This window comes from Periplaneta americana, chromosome 1 (assembly GCF_040183065.1).
Source record: "Periplaneta americana isolate PAMFEO1 chromosome 1, P.americana_PAMFEO1_priV1, whole genome shotgun sequence".
Lineage (NCBI taxonomy): Eukaryota > Metazoa > Arthropoda > Insecta > Blattodea > Blattidae > Periplaneta > Periplaneta americana.
In genome coordinates, this window is record NC_091117.1 from 149,540,502 (window position 1) to 149,557,462 (window position 16,961).

The following is a 16,961-nucleotide window of genomic DNA, read 5'->3' on the forward strand; positions in this document are numbered from 1 at the left end:
CGGTGCCGGCACGTAGCCTACTCCTGCCGAATAGCACCACGGGGGCCGTCAGATTTAACGTCTCCATCCGACGGACGAATCACTATCGACAGTGACATAGGTATCCTTTCTCTCCATATGCACTGGGGAGAGATTTGGGATTTAACCAGGCATATTTGTGCACAATTTAGTGATTAGAAGTTGTGCACCGCCATCTCTTCTAGTCCCGAGGTAAAAATGTTAGATGAAAATTTCTGACCCCGCGGGAATCGAACCCGGGCCGGCTAGTCTGGAGGCTCCACAGAGCTAACTCGGCGGACCAGTTTAATGTAAATCCCTCAGTTAAATAGTACTTCAAACTTAGTGCAAATAATATATTATTCTAGTGTCTTCTTGTCGTGCAGATTAATGAATCTGAAGCCTTTGTGAAGAATTTCTTCTTCCTCGAAATAACCATAAAAACTGAGATTGAAAGAATTACTGTATATATTTAAAAAATGAGGAACAATTGAAGCCTTGCCCCGAATAGGAATCTAAACTCCAATTCTATTCTTTTGAGAAATTTAAGAAAAACTAACTGGAGCTAGATCCGTCTTCCACAACGAACGAACTTCGGCTTTGGAATTTCAACTTGATAACTGCCGACAGATGTCCCCATATGATAGAGAAACTAACATAGATTCCTATTCGTTTTCGACGATTTTGGCGCTTAGATCCCTACTCGGGAGAAGGCTTCAATTGCCAATTCGAAATGTTTAGCTTCCCTTTCATTGTAGACGGAAATCACAACTCTCTGCTCTTCCTTGTACAGACAATTACAGGATAGGAGTTTTTCAGTAATTCGCATGGGTCAAAGGTGAAACCAGTAACGCTTGAAGAATAATTTTGAAGTTTCTGTGCCTAAGAATTGAAGGTTCAGAGCTATAGTGGGCCAAGCGCCATACATCAGAAACTGAGAAAACAAGGGTTAAAATTAAGCGAATACGATAATTTTGTGAAACACATAGCAAATAACATAAAACTAAATAATATGTCAATCTTCATTAAACTATGGTATTCGTTTAGCTTTAATCCTTGCTTTCTCCGTTTTTCATAAATGGCGCTTGGCCCACTATGGCTCTGAACCCTTCAATTAATGAGATGCTTTCACTACATGAAAACGTGAAACAGTAAAATTGATATGCAACAATAATTTAGGGTTCAGTATAAATGGAATAAGGAGAATAACTTACTAATATACAGGTGAATATGTGGCGTGATTTCGGTACCAAGCAGAGAGAAGCTTGTTTATGTGTTACTTTTCTGTATTTGGCAAGGGACAGAAATTTTAGAATGACAATGACGACAACGACGGTGGTGGTGGTGGTGGTGGTGGTGGTGGTGGTGGTGGTGGTGGTGGTGGTGGTGGTGGTGGTGGCGGCGGCATCAGTAATTATTTTGATTCTTCGATCCTCTTGGTGGTGGTTAGGGTTGCCAACGTTTTTTTGAAGATAATGCGGGAGACTAAGGAATCGGCAGAATTTCACACAGAAAAGTGTCAAATTATTCAGTTAAATTATTAAAAAAAAGTTACCTTACATTTTAACAGTTAAGCTTAAAGAGTATTTCCAAACAAGGTTTTCCTTCTCGTAATAGTTTTTAATCATTCGTTTTTACAAATTGAAAAAAAAAAAAATTCTCTGTAATTGAATTGATTGCGATTTGCAGTTCTCAGTTGATTAGATGTGTCGCACTCCTGTTTCAAACATCTGTTCATTTATTTTGTATGAGAGAAAACACCATCTCTCGCTCTCTCTCTGTCAGAATTACTACCTGGTAAGCTTAGAACAAAACTCACCAGTTCTCCGAATTTTCAATGTTAACATTTTTTTTTTTTTTAACCTGGTCAACTTTGAAACCCATTTCTACAACGACTGCACATTTTAATGCATCTCTGGAACAACAACATTCATCATGCAAATGAATCCTCTAAAGACCATTTTGTTCAGAACTGAGTTATGCCCACAATTGACGATTAGACTGAACTGAAAGGAAAAGGTATTGAACATTAAACGTAAACAAACAACAACCCTTCTCGTCTCTTACAAACATCTCAACAAAAAAAAGGGGTGCACACATTCGCATACATTGACATACACCCGCGCAAAAACATTTTCAACGGTAACTTCGAAACGACGCGTCAAAAGACATAGGTTGTTTAACAAAAAGGGTTCCTTATTGTTAGATCTATCACCCTTCAGAGTTTGTCGCAGAGGTTTTGAATCATCCTGTATTTTACTGTACGTAAAGGAATTCTGTCCGGGATTCAAAGGGAAGTGTCGGGATAGGCCCTAAAATAATTGGACCAGGACCTAAATATTCCCCGTTACAAATTTCGATATTTTCGAAATTAAAGCCTTCACATATCAGTGCCTTGGCTTTCGCAGGTCGCCTTGGAAACTTCTGAGCGAGTTTAGTCGATCATCACTCGCCTAGGCAAAGGGCTTGGATCCCTTGTTTGAGGATAGCGACGGCCGCATCACACCACTTGCTCTACCCAGGGTTTTAACATCCTCGACGGCACTGCCCTGCGCTGTCCAGCCGTGCTGAGAGTTCTGATCTATGACGTTTCTCCCCCTAATATGGTACATATTCGGTTAAGTCAATTTTCATTCATTCATAATTTCAGGCAAAATTTGACAGCCATTTCTCACCTACATTGAATTTTGACGTCGAATAACGTCTGCAGTTGAAAGCATCACTAAAAACGGAAACAACTACCACCAAGCACCACCACCGTTTTCTATTAGAGACAAGAGTATACTATACTATCAGATCCCGGCATAGTTCAGTTGGTTAACAGCACTCAGCGCAACAAGCCGAGTGGTTCTGAGTTCGATTCCCGGTGCCGAAACTAATTTTTCTCCAATTACTTAATTCTGGTCCATTTATTCCTTATCGTGGTATTTATCATACTCCTAGTCTTGTTTCTTGTAATATGTGGTCCTGATTTTTGTCCTTGTCGTGGTCTTGTTGTCTTTGTTGTGATCCTTACAATGTTCCTTATTGTCTTTGCCATGGGTCTACATTTGTCATTTCAAAATTAATATTGTTCTTCCTCTTTGGCGAATAACTTTCGTGTTACACGGTATATTTCAAACTTTCACAAAAGGTACACGATCAAAGATGTAAAAAGAGACCTACACCAGAAGTAGACAGACAACTGATAACATCTTGCATTGGTGTGCACTTTGGAGTAGGATGAAAATAGACCTACGCATGCACGACCAGATGTCTTCCTGGCTACGTCGATATCGCGTGAACCGCGCTGTAGAACTTTAAATTTCGACGACCAAGAGTCGTCTCATTATTTTTTTGGGGGGAACTGTACATTGCATAAAAATCCGGGCTCTAATTATAACAGGGATGTCAAAGCGCCTGCACTGCGTGCTCACAAGAACCCGCACAACATTTCCTTAAGAGCGATGACTGTACTTTATCTTGCTAAAAAGTGAACCTTGTTGGATTTGTATTGCTTGTACAGGGACATCACTTTATTTTTACCAACATTTTTAACATTAACCTGGCTATACTCGGAAACACTGTTACCCCCCTTCCATTACAGGAGTTTGGAGTTGCTAGTGCAATATGTAAACAAATCATTTTATTAGCGATAGGAGAGAAAAGTAGTTTGTCCATTTATGTTACAGGGAAATACAGTATTACGATTTTCAGTTTGATAATTACTTTTACAGTATTTTACCAAAAAACAGTAGAATAGTTCCTGTAACAATTTTTTTTCACAAACTCAATTCTTCAGGCGGTTATATTCATTATGTAATGTCTACTTTATTCAGCATATTACTAACCTAATTTATTCCTGAGAATTTTGTGAGCACTTCCGTAAGAAACTCCAATTTCTACAGCTAACTTCTTGACCTACTTATTAGGACCTCGCTGCATCCTTTCTCTATTATCTTCTACAGCATCTACTGTTTCCTTTGTTGGCCATATTACACTTTTCTTCCTTTCTGTACACTCTGTTGCTCTAAATTTATCTACCAGATTAATGACATTTCTACGAAAATATTCCGTAATTATATAATCAGGAAATTGTGAAAAAAAAAAGAAAAACTGTTGTTTACATTCGGTTATATTGTAATTCCAGTTTCCATCATCTTCCTTCATATCTACAAACAGTAAAACAAAACTCTTGTTTAAATAATGCTGTTAAGTACCGCACCATATTATAGGGTACCGTACTTTCGATAACTCTATTCTTCACTTGTGCTCAGTCCATACAGATAAATTCAGTTATGCTACACACGATACCTGTGTGAAAATAAACTTCAATAATATAAACTTTTTCTTCTATAGAAAATGCAACATATTTCTGAAACACACTGTACTCTGTACTGTTTATTTCACTGCTAGCAGCAGCGGCCGTAAGTTTGTGTGACTGACGTTAGCAAGGACATTAGTGAAAGGGGTGGGGGTCAAGTACATTTAGAAACGCAGATACAATAAAAATTGAAGTAAAAATAAAATGATGTCCCTGTAGTATGACCACGTAATAGAGGCGTTTTAATTTCCCTATATTATAGCATCAACTTTTACTTTTTTTTTTAAGAAAACAAACATTCCCTTGAATGTATAAGCTTAATAATTACTTTGACTAAAATGGCGGAGCTGGATTCTTGGTTACCTATTGGCCCACAATGAAACAATACAGAAAGCCCTTGAAAAATAAATACACTCTATATTTTCAATACAAAAAATATCGTAAAAATGATACAATATTTGAATTGGTACATTTTTAACTTTCTAACTTTTTTAAGTTGATTTCTTCTCTTATTTGTCAAAATTTGTTTAAATGCCCAGAAAGATCTCTCGACATCACATGACGTAACTGGTGCATGATTGTAAGCTTGGCTGTGCAGTAGAATTTGTTGAAACTAAAATTTACACTCCACGTGACTTCATTGTCGCATATGTTTAAATAGGCTATGTTTTGTTTTTATTAAATCAGAACGCACTAGCAGCATTGTCGTCACAGAAATTTCATGACCTCAGCAATTATTTACTTTATTGTCGCAGATGTCTAGTCTCATGTTAAAGTGGAAAGCGACCTAACTTATTCACTACTGAAGAGAGCCGACTTATTTATGTGCTTACAGTTATATGTTTGAGAATCTACTTCAAATTAATTTTGTTCCGCTTTCGGGAATTCCACCTTTTCTTTACGACAGTAACCCACGCATGCAATTCAAACGTCTCTTCAAAAATTCCCGCGTGCAATTCATTGTTTACTTTTTGGACCCGCAATAATCCCGCATGGAATTCGAGTGCGCCCTTTTGTTCATAGCGATAGAAAATCTAATAAAGAATCATTTATTCCTCTGGCGTACTTTTCAATAGCATAAATGATTTTCGTGTAGATTTAATTTAAAAACCACTAATTTAAAGCCACTGAACGATACGAACAGATTGCAAAGTTGTAGTCAGAGAGAGAAAGAAGGTAGTTCACCTAGGGCAGGGATGTCAAAACGCCTGCACTGCGTGCTCTCAAGAAACCTTGTTGGATTTATGTTGTTTATAAGAGCACGTAATTCAGGCGTTTTAGAATATTTGACCTAAGGCAGGCTGCAGAACCCGTAAATATGACGTCAGCCTCAATCGACTTCTATTGGGGATGATCAACTTCCGCGTAGAGTTGTTTACATTCTCTGCTCTGCAAAGGTCCATCAGTGGCGGCATGTAATTAAAAAAAAAAAGGATTGTAAGAAATTCATTGTATTTATAATGCGTTATCTCGTTTTAAGGTTTACAATTATGCTAGATTTCCTGTCGGTAGTTTCTTTGAGATTCCTTTGCACCTAACCTGCTTTAGATTTTCGAAAACTTTCCTCCTATTATCACCTACGGAAACATAAATTTATAGCATTTAAGTAATGAATCTTGAAAGTCACTATTAATTTCAATTCAAAATGAACACAAAGAGTGACGTCCTTAATTTAACAGTATATAAATAAATAATCAGTATACAGTTCGTAATAATGAACTTACCCGAAAGTTTGTGCATTCCATAATTCTTAATATGGACTTTGTTGAAATGTGGTTTAATATTGAAATGACGAGTAGAAATAAATTGGATGGGACACAATAAATAAGCAATTCTTTCGTCTTCAACAACAAAATAATCATATTCCATTTCCTTTGGTAGTAGTATTTCTTCACGGATTTAGATTTTGTCATGTTCCAGTTCTCTTTAAATTGCAGTACGCGTATTGTGTGTGTGTGTGTGTGTGTGTGTGTATTTGGCTGGAGTGCGTTACAATGTTGAATGACAGCATTGACATCCGGTCATATAGCTATCACTCACTTATCAACGTACAATTTATTTATCGTCCTATTAGTAGTAAAACCAGTTAAGACCAGTAATGCAAGTTTTGTAAAAACAGGAATTTAAACTTTATTAATGCACGAAAAATCATAATAAATTCTTAAAATAAAGTAATTGGTTTATTGCCTGCATGCAACATTTCGGACTTATTTCATTTTAGTAGACTAGAATACAGAGCACGGAAAGATAAGTCGGGGGCTGTACTTCACTTATTTTACACGAAATGTGAACTTGATCGGCTTTACTAGTAATATGAAGATATACATAGGTAAACCTTCTTACATTATATGCAGGCATACATTTTAAAATTTATTTTACATGTCTTTTAACTTATTTATTTCCCTCATTCATTTTCTCTTACTTTCTAAAGGTATATTCCTAAGGATTTTATTATCTTTACATTTGTAATTCTTGATAGCGTATTGTATACCTGCCGCCGCGAGAATGAATGTTGATGCAGCCAAGCGTAACTAGAACGCCATGACCGCACTGGTAGAAAAGTTGGGTGGGGTAAGAAGGGGTAGTAAGCAGTCGCTCTGAGGAGTTATAGTTCTGCAGGTCTGACCTAGTGTGACAGACCTGAGTTCGTTGACCTCTTACATCTGCATTACTAGAAAAAAGAGCAGTGTGTTAGCGGTGATGTTGCCGGACTGCTGAAACTTCCAACTAAATGTTCTAATTAACCGTGCATTTAATCACAAAACGAAATATAGGTTTTCTATTCATTTAAGTGTACCCTATCGTCCCTTTTAATCTGCAGGATTATTTCACTTCCACCCCGTATATTTGAGAAAAAAAATCAATTTCGGCAAATCTAATGCAATAATAATTTAAAACGTATGTTTCATGCAATTATAGCCTAGATTATAAAACCGTTATGTTCCATCAATTACAGATTATAAAATCAATATATTCCATGTAATTAAAGATTATAAAATTAATATGGTCCATGTATTTACAAAAATCGCATGAGCTGAACTTGGATAAAGAGATTAGATTACTTCCATGGCAAGCTTCGGAACGAATTGGAATCACGTGATTATTACGGTCCAGTCATGGCCATATTGACAATCGCCTAATATAAATACGTGTCCAAAGTTCTAAAAAGCAAAGGAATTGCTATATTAAACTCATGTTAAATGTAAATTTACATAATATAAACTTGTTCAATGTTGGCCATGTTATGACTAAGAATGTGACGTCGCGCCGTAGCCTGTCTTTCTTGTTAACCACGCACATTTCGTACTTACGTTCACCTTGAAAATACGATGTTTGTTGAGTCATTCCCTAGCGACGTTATAAATGCACAAACTCCTATTAAGTAAGTTCTTGCTAAGAGTATGAGTCATCTTCTGAGAAAAATACATATTCTAAAATCTCTAATATTAAGCTTATCATTCACTCGTCACACATAACGACAGCCGAATTTAACCTGCGACCTATAATATATAATAATTTTCTTTGTAGTGATGGAGAAATACCTTTTGTTTCTGATGTGAAGCTGTGTGATTTACATGACGTGTTTGTAATCTAGAATAATTTTAAAAGCCTAACAAACTACTTATTGAACATAGTATATTTAGAATAACAGGATGCAGGATAACGGACAGGGTTTGGAATTGAACGGGTTACATCAGCTACTTGTCTATGTGGATGACGTGAATATGTTAGGAGAAAATCTACAAACGAATAGGGAAAACACGGAAATTTTACTTCAAGCAAATAAAGCGATAGTTTTGGAAGTAAATCCCGAAAATACAAAGTATATGATTATGTCTCGTGACCAGAATATTGTACGAATTGGAGATTTATCCTTCGAAGAGGTGGAAAAATTCAAATATCTTCGAGCAACAGTAAAAAATATAAATGACACTCGGGAGAAAATTAAATATAGGAAATGCGTGCTATTATTTGGTTGAGAAGCTTTTGTCATCTAGTCTGCTGTCAAAAATCTGAAAGTTAGAATTTATAAAACAGTTACATTACCGGTTACTCTGTACGGTTGTGAAACTTGGAGTCTCACTTTGAGAGAGGAACAGAGATTAAGGGTATTTGAGAATAAGGTTCTTAGGAAATATTTGGGACTAGGAGGGATGAAATTACAGGAGAATGGAGAAAGTTACACAACGCAGAACTGCATGCATTGTATTCTTCACCTAACATAACTAGGAACATTAAATCCAGAAGTTTGAGATGGGCAGGGCATATAGCACGTATGGGCGAATCCAGAAATGCATATAGAGTGTTAGTTGGGAGACCGCAGGGAAAAAGACCTTTGGGGAGACGTAGATAGGAGGATAATATTAAAATAGATTTGAGGGAGGAGGGATATGATGATAGACTGGATTAATCTTGGACAGGATAGGGACCAATGGCGGGCTCATGTGAGGGCGGCAATGAACCTGCAGGTTCCTTAAAAGCCATTTGTAAGTACAGTAAGTATATTTAGAATATTGTTAGCCTACAAGAATAACACCCTGCACGAAAATATTAGGCAGCAGTTGAATAAAAGTCATTTTACACTTTTTATGCTATACATGAATCTTTGCAGTTGAAAAATGTTACTGTTTATTTAAGGAGTCAAGAATAAGAGAAGCCGTTATTGATATTTTGTGCGAGATCGTGCGTATTTGCTTGGTTTCCGCACAAAACCAACCAGCGGTAAGTCTAAAATTCCACATTCAGTATTCCCAACCGAACACACATAACAATTTCCCTCCTTTTACCGCTTAAATGACATATTGATTTTACTGCTTTAGGCTTTTAACATACTATTTTTTTAGACGTTCAATATAGTAATAATTATAAATTGGAAACTTACCACTGCAATTTCACCTAAATTGCACTGTTAATTATTGTTTTTAAATATTTGCAAAAATTAAGTAAACTCTACAACTCCACTAAAGTTACTGCATTTCGTGATGCATGTAACATTAAGGAAGCCGTTTGTTTTATAAGTTCGCATTTATAGACTGGGGGGAAAAAGACAGACGTATATCACGGCCTGCTGGAGTATAGTAAACACAGAAAACATTTTAAAGCAACAATGTTGAAGATAGAATGATATTTTTGTTTTCCAAAATTGCCGTCATTGAACAGAAACCAAGATGGAGATTTCATTGCAACTAATTAGAAATTCCTCTTTCAGGTATGTAATAAACGATCTTCGCATAAAATAATGTACGATACACGAGCAGTATGTTTTCTTTCAATTCTCGGAAATTAAAAAAGCTCAACTACGTTTCGCTTTTTCAAACTTTTCCTCGAACATGAAAACTTCAACATATCGCTCTTGTAGATGAAAGTTAAGTATACAGCAGTGGTGATCATTACGTGGCTCGCAGACAGCATGCGGCTGTGAAAGACATTTATTGTGGATCTTGAACGAATATTTATTGTTTTTCTCGGAATTTGTTTTTAATTTCTGTAATAATGTGCAACTGCAGAAAATTCAGGTTACACTGCATCATTACTGCCAGTGAAGGTGTTCAACAACAACGAGTATTTGTTTTCTTTAAAGAAGGTAGGTATTGTCATGTTTATGTGCTTATTATGTCTTGATGTAATAATGGGTTGTAAACGTTTTTAAATTAACACATATTACAATAGCATTCATTCAAATTTTGATAACAGATATTCAAAATATTCTCAATAAAGAATAGAAAAACGGAAAATGTTAAAAATATCCTTAATATCTGAACAGAAATAATGTATTCTGCTGTACATAAAAACGAATTGACGAAAAAAGCATCGTAGCATATTGCAGAAATTAAGCTATTTACAGATAAAAAGATTATTAAGAAGTACCTTGTAGCTGTATTTGACAGTTTATTTTCTGAATTTCCAAATTAAAAGCACATTACATGTGAAATAAAGAACACATCAATCTGGTCGTATAGATATAATTTTGCAGGAGAGTATCCTATTCCGCCCTTCAACTTCAAAATACCAGTAATATGTGTTAGTTCTGTTACTTTATATTGAAATAATAATAATAATAATAATAATAATAATAATAATAATAATAATAATAATAATAATATTCGTTTCCAAATATTCATATGGCCATACCTGTCTGCGTTGATGATGGAACCTGTCAGAAACGTTGAACATTTTGAGTTCAGGACACTGTGAAATACCAAAAAGTTTGTTACTGATTGATGTCCTATTTCAGTATTTGATTTTCTAGTACTATCTTCAGCCTATGAAAATTCCTAATTTGATCATAATAATATGTTCGAATTCCTATCATCGTTTTCAACTTTAAAAAGTCCCGAACTCTTTTCAATGTTCAATTTTCCATTACCATCTTCATATAATGAACAGCTCTTATACTGTGGGATTGTCAACTGAAGGATTCAAAATTAACTCAGCTGGAAGAGACTGTTTCATTCTTCCTCACCGCTACATTCCCACCACTGACCAACACGCTAGCGCTGCTTTTTATACAGATTTTTTTATACGCGACAAAATTTCAGGATTGGATTCCAAACGATAAAAAATGTTATATAAACATGAGTCTGGAAATTAATAATTATTGAGGTATCAAAATAGGCCTACGTTAATGCTACAAATTAATAGTACAAAATTACCTTAGTACAGTACATGCAGCTAGTAGTGGCTGATAAAGATCAGTGCTGGACGGAATCTGTTAGCACTCGTAGATGGATTGTAGTAGTTTAAATGTTAAATAGGCAGTCATGGGTTCAGCATTCTTATAGTGTTGAGAAGGTTCGCTATTAATCTGTACAAAGCATGCTTCATGTAGTGATGGAGGAAATAATTTAAATACATTGATATTGCAACCTAATTTGAATAATCGATAACATCATAACAGTCGAAAGCATAAATGTAAAATTGTAACAATACATTTTCAGTACCATTTGATGTTGGTCCTAACCTAAATCAAAATTATGGTGGAGGTAAGGTGAGCTTAACTGATATAGTGGGAAAGAGTTAAGCGAACTCTACATGGTCGAGTATTTGATACTGGAACACGATTCATCATTCTAATGTTATATACAATTCAATCCAGGACAGAGATATACTCTTTTCTACCTAACAACGTAATCATTTAAAAATGTAAGTAAACAGAAATTGTACTTAGGATGTTACAAGTTTCAACAAACTTCACACTTGATTTGATACAATCCTTCTATAGTAATTTCTCATTGCAAGTTATTGTTACATTCCAAACAACAACAACAACGATGATGATGATGATGATGATGATGATGATGATGATATTAGGGATAGAATTTTTATGCATTAAAATATATAATAAACAGGATGTCAGTACTAAGCTGAGCATAGAAATCATAGTCGTAAACACATGTCATACCGATTTTAAATTCTTGTTTTTCTTTCCATTTCAGAATATGGAAATAAAAGTTTTGATACCCGTTTTGAGGGCAGATGGTTCCCTTTCAGGGTGGGAATTGCTCCTGCCTTGGAGAACATTAATAACAATATTAAAACAGTAGTAGATAAACCTACAGTCTGTCTCACGTTCGCACACGCTGCATTTTGAATTTGGTACTGCATATTAAACAGTTTGAATTCGAATTCCAGTCCAACCAATTAGAGGAAGGTATTGATTGTATTGGATATTAAATTTCAAGGTTGCACAATTATGCAACTGTTCGCCTTCATTAGCGCCATCTCTCGGGAATTATCGGAGTTGTCTCGTGTGGATTTTGTTGTAATTCATAATGATAATAATTCCACAAAAAACGGTAAATTTATGAGAAAACAGATATATTATACAATATATTGAATCAAAATTTCGATACCGATATATCGAAACTGGTTCCCTGCATATCTTAGTCTTAATGTCCGTGAGCATCTGGATGAATATTATCCTAACCATTGAGTAGGTAGAGGTGGACCAATTAATTGCTTGGCCTCCACGCTCACCTGATCAGTGTTGCCAATTCAGCGGCTTTCCCGCAGCTCTAGGGTTTTTCAGTGTTAGTTTAGTGGGTAAAATTTATGAAATTTGTATTGCTCATAGAGGGATTTAGCTATCTTTTTTAACACCCACAGAGGTAAAATAATCTTATTTTACAATGACATTATAGAAATTTAGCGGTTTCTTCTCTACATCTTACAGAGTCTTTAAGAATCGAGTCGACCACCTCTGTGGTGTAGGAGTCAGCATGCTGGTCTCTTACGCAGAGGGCCCGGGGTCGATTCCTGATCGGGTTGAATTTCATGACTGGGGTTTTTCAGGATTTTCCCTCAACCGTAAGTCAAACGCCAAGAAATTCGGGCCACAACATCCCTGAATGTCACCGGCCGTATTCATCATCGAAATCATATTCATAACCAGGGAACGGATTTATATGGACTAAAAATATATGAAATATGTAAATATATATGTAGTTATTTTTACCAAAATATGGAATTAAATATGGATTTTTACCAAAATATGGAATTAAATATGGACTTAAAATTATAAAAAAATGACTATGTACGTTAAATATTGGTACATTTTAATCAAACTAAACAAAAAATATAATGGACGTACCTTATCTTCCAATGTAGTTTCAACAAAACACAATTTTTATTGTCTGTTACCATAACAATAGGTTACAAACATTTCTTTCAAGTGCTGAAAAGTGAATCTTCTTCTATTGTCTCTGAGGATAGATTTATACTGACTAAAAGAGCGTTCGACGTCACAAGAAGTAACTGGTACATAATTCAATTTCACAATGTCTGCTGGGGATAAGTCCAAGTTAATCTTCACTGTTGATTCACCACTCATCACAGCAACAACCTTTTGTAGTTCTTCATATCCAGGGTTTTTTGAAAGTACAGTGTCCACCTTAGCTCTTACTGCATCTGCAACTTTACCTCTACCACGATTCAGTTGTTCCACAGTACTATTTATAATTTCAAAACTTTCAGATAGTGAAAGGTGCCTATTTTGGAGACTTTTGAGCGTTTTTATGATGCATGAAAATGTATGCTGAATGTGAGCTAAGTCATTCTTCACACTTATGTCACAGGTAACTGTTTTCGCAGTATCAATTGAGACTGCATCTTCAGAGTCCAATGCAAGGAGAACATTGTTAATAGAGTCTATATGTTCGGCATAATATTCAACTGCTTCTAGCCATGTACCCCATCTAGTTAAAATTGGCTTTGGTGGCAATGGAATTTCAGGGTACATTTCTTTCAACACGTTAACTCTACTGGGAGCTTTGAGAAATACTTTTTTCACTGATGAAATCAACAAATCTACTTTAGGGAAATTGTCTCTGACCACTTCTGCCACACGATGAAATGCATGCGCCACACAAGTAAAATGAGTCAATTTAGGATGTACAACAGATAATGCTTGTCCAGCTTTGACCATATAAGGGGCAGCATCGCTAATAAAGAATAACACATTATCGTACATAATACCCTTTGGCCACAGGATACCCATAGCTTCGTTGAACAGTTTAACTATAGTTTTGTTATTGCACTTTTCTAGAACATCACAATGTAAAAGAATTCGTTCAGAATATTGTTCACTTAACAAACCGATAACTACATTACCAACAAGTCTACCTTCTTTGTCGGGAGTCTCATCAATGGAAACCCAAATTGAACTATCTTTAATTTCATCTCTTATCTTCTGTATTGTCTCATCGTAGATGGATGGAGCATACGTCTTCCTAAGTGTTGACTCATCCGGGATTGTATGTTGAGTATATTTTTCAAGGAATTCCCTGAAGACCTTATTCTTTAGTTTGTAGAGAGGAATATCAGCAGAGATGAGAGAACGGCACAGGTCGATGTTAAACTCAGATCTTACATTCGATGTTGTTGGTTGTGTTAAAAACAATTGTCTCTGCTTGGAATTTAGTTGTTTGTTGGCCTGATGTTTACTAGTTGTAATGTGTTGTTGCACCAGGAACTTTTGTGTAGATGATACTGCACACTGACACAAATTACAAAATAATATTTTATTGTCAGTTGATAAACCATCTTCTTTAAATTCTGAAATGTAACTTGTTAGTTTTGATTTTAAATTGACTGAATGACGTACTTTTGGCATATTTACCGTCTTTATAGTATGATTTACAAAACTGAACCTATGTGTACTCTGACTGGCATTTAACTGTTGAGCTGCACAACTGAAGTCTGTTAAAAATTTTAAATTAAATTAATACAGTTTTGTAACTTACTTTCCCATTGTTGATAGGACTGCTAATTTTCAAATAACTCTGATGTTAAAGGGATTACTGAACATGTGTTTAAATCTCTATTGTTGAAATGTATTTTTAAAAGTTAATGGAATTTTGTTTTGTTTTATTGTTAAACCTAATATAATATGGACTGTTTTATATGAAATATGGAAAATATATGGAAATTAACGAAAATATGTACTAAACTCTAAAATATGGAAAAATATGGAAAATAAAAGTAGGATTTTTCAACCCTACACATTGTGAAACATAAAGATAATGCAAAATATAAATTATATTAGCTTTATAAGTAAATATGTATTTACATATAAATCCTTTCCCTGTTCATAACATATACAGTCGCCATCTAGTTCACAACAATAGAACCAGTCTCAACAAATTAGTACACAGGCCTTCGGATTTCACCAAAAAGATTAACTCGCGATATGACCAAAGATGTTAAAGCGAGTATAAATAACAGAGAGGAAAAAAAAAAAAGAATCGAGTTGGCAACACTGCACCTGATCTACACCCCTTGGAATTTTTTGTGAGGGGCTATTTAAAGTTGTTGGTATACTCAGAGCAGGTAGAAAAGGCGGAGGTGTAGCGGTGTTCGTTCGTTCTTCGATCGCGCACTGTGAGTATCTCCTTCCCCAGCTAGCGGCATTAGAGCCAGTGGCTATTAGAGCCTACATAGGCAGACTCCCCTTTCTGCTTATGGCTGCCTACAGTCCTCCGGGCACACTAAATGAACGCGATTTAGATATAGTGACAAGTCTATCCGATAGATTCGTAGTCGTCGGCGACTTCAACGCGAAGCACGCTAGCTGGAACTGTCAACGCCCCAATCGGCAGGGCGATAGGCTTTTTCTAAATTCTACAGGAAACGGATACGTCGTGATGGCCCCTAGGGAACCCACACACGTACCGGATGCTGCGAATCAATTCCCCGACATTTTGGACATCGCTATGGTGAAAGGTCTCACAACTAGAGCGAGACTAACAACCCTGGATGATCTTCCGTCCGACCACCTACCGGTGATAATGGAGATCATGCACCCAGTCGAACTCTCCCCAACCGCTGAGAAATACAACTACAAGGCGACAGACTGGGTGTTCTTCCAAGACCAGGTAGCCGCTACGCTTCCACCACTCCCCCCCGAAGTCACTCCGGCAGGGATAGATAGGTCAGTTAGCGACCTGACGGAGTGCATCAAGAAGGCAATAGATGCTGCAATACCGAAACGGTCTTCACAACCGGGACGGATGCAGCTTCCAGCCTATATTAGAGACCTAAAGATCGCCCGCAATAGAGCAAGAACATTGTGGAAGCGTACTAGGTTAGATGAACATAGAATAGAATTGAACCGCTTGCGCAGGCGGATCAGTGAGGCGGTCCACGAAACGGTCGTGGATGCTTGGAAATCCAAGGTTGAGACGATGGACAGCAGAAACATGTCAGATGTCTGGCGTGTATCTCGAACTCTGTCCAATCCGTCTCAATCTATACACCCATTTAGTAGTCGGTCCAGATGTCACGGCTTTTACTCCTGAGGAGAAGGCTACCGCACTGGCAGACGTTCTAGAGACCACTTTTCAACCAGTGGAACAAAATTTAAACTTGCCCCATATCAGAGCTGTTGAGGAATCGGTTCGAGACCTCCTTAGCAGGGAGCCGGAAAATGGGATACGACCTACGAACACCTACGAGGTCGCCCATTTCATTCGTCGCCTCGGCCCTCATAAGGCCGCAGGAGCCGATGGTATCCAAGGAATTATATTTCAGCATCTCCCAAGGTCAGCTATGAAGCGCATAGCAGAGATAATTAACATCTTGGCTTCCGGTCACTATCCCATTCCCTGGAAAGAGGCTCACGTAGTTCTCTTTCCAAAGCCCGGAAAGGATAAGACGAATCCAAGCAACTATAGGCCTATTAGTCTCCTCGGTTGTCTCAGCAAACTGACGGAGCGGGTCGTACATAGACGCCTCACTGAAGTAGTGTTGCCCCAAATCAGGAACGAGCAGTTCGGTTTCCACCCTGGTCGTTCCACTACACTCCAGCATTACGGAGGACATTACCTGGGCTATGAGCACGAAGCGTGTCGTAGCTGCAGCTTACCTGGACATCGAGCGAGCATTCGACAAGATTTGGCATGAGAGACTCCTCGTTAAGTTACTGGGCATGGGAGTCCCAGATGGAATGGTACGCCTCATTTCTAACTACCTCCGAGGCCGTACATTCAAAACCCGTGTAGGCACTAGTTTCTCCACCCCCCCGTGAAATTCACGCAGGAGTCCCACAGGGTTCCATTATCGGTCCCATACTTTTCAATATATTCATTAATGACCTCCCGTTTCGCTATATCCACGGCAGAAGTAGTCATCTGTATATCTATGCAGACGACACTGCCCTCTTGGC

General features: G+C 37.0%; 1 protein-coding gene across 15 annotated transcripts in view; it reads right to left on the reverse strand.

Moving 5' to 3' along the window:
- The window catches only part of LOC138701991 (nose resistant to fluoxetine protein 6-like), a 1,327,025-nt gene that overhangs the window by 70,933 nt on the left and 1,239,131 nt on the right, over positions 1 to 16,961 (reverse strand). For 13 of the 15 annotated variants that reach the window (XM_069829508.1, XM_069829491.1, XM_069829501.1 and 10 more), the window contains one exon: positions 5,592 to 5,689. The exons of the other annotated variants lie outside the window; for them this stretch is intronic. In XM_069829508.1, coding sequence (XP_069685609.1) covers positions 5,592 to 5,689 — 98 coding nt within the window. The remainder of the gene's footprint in view (positions 1 to 5,591; positions 5,690 to 16,961) is intronic. 15 annotated transcript variants of the gene reach the window in all.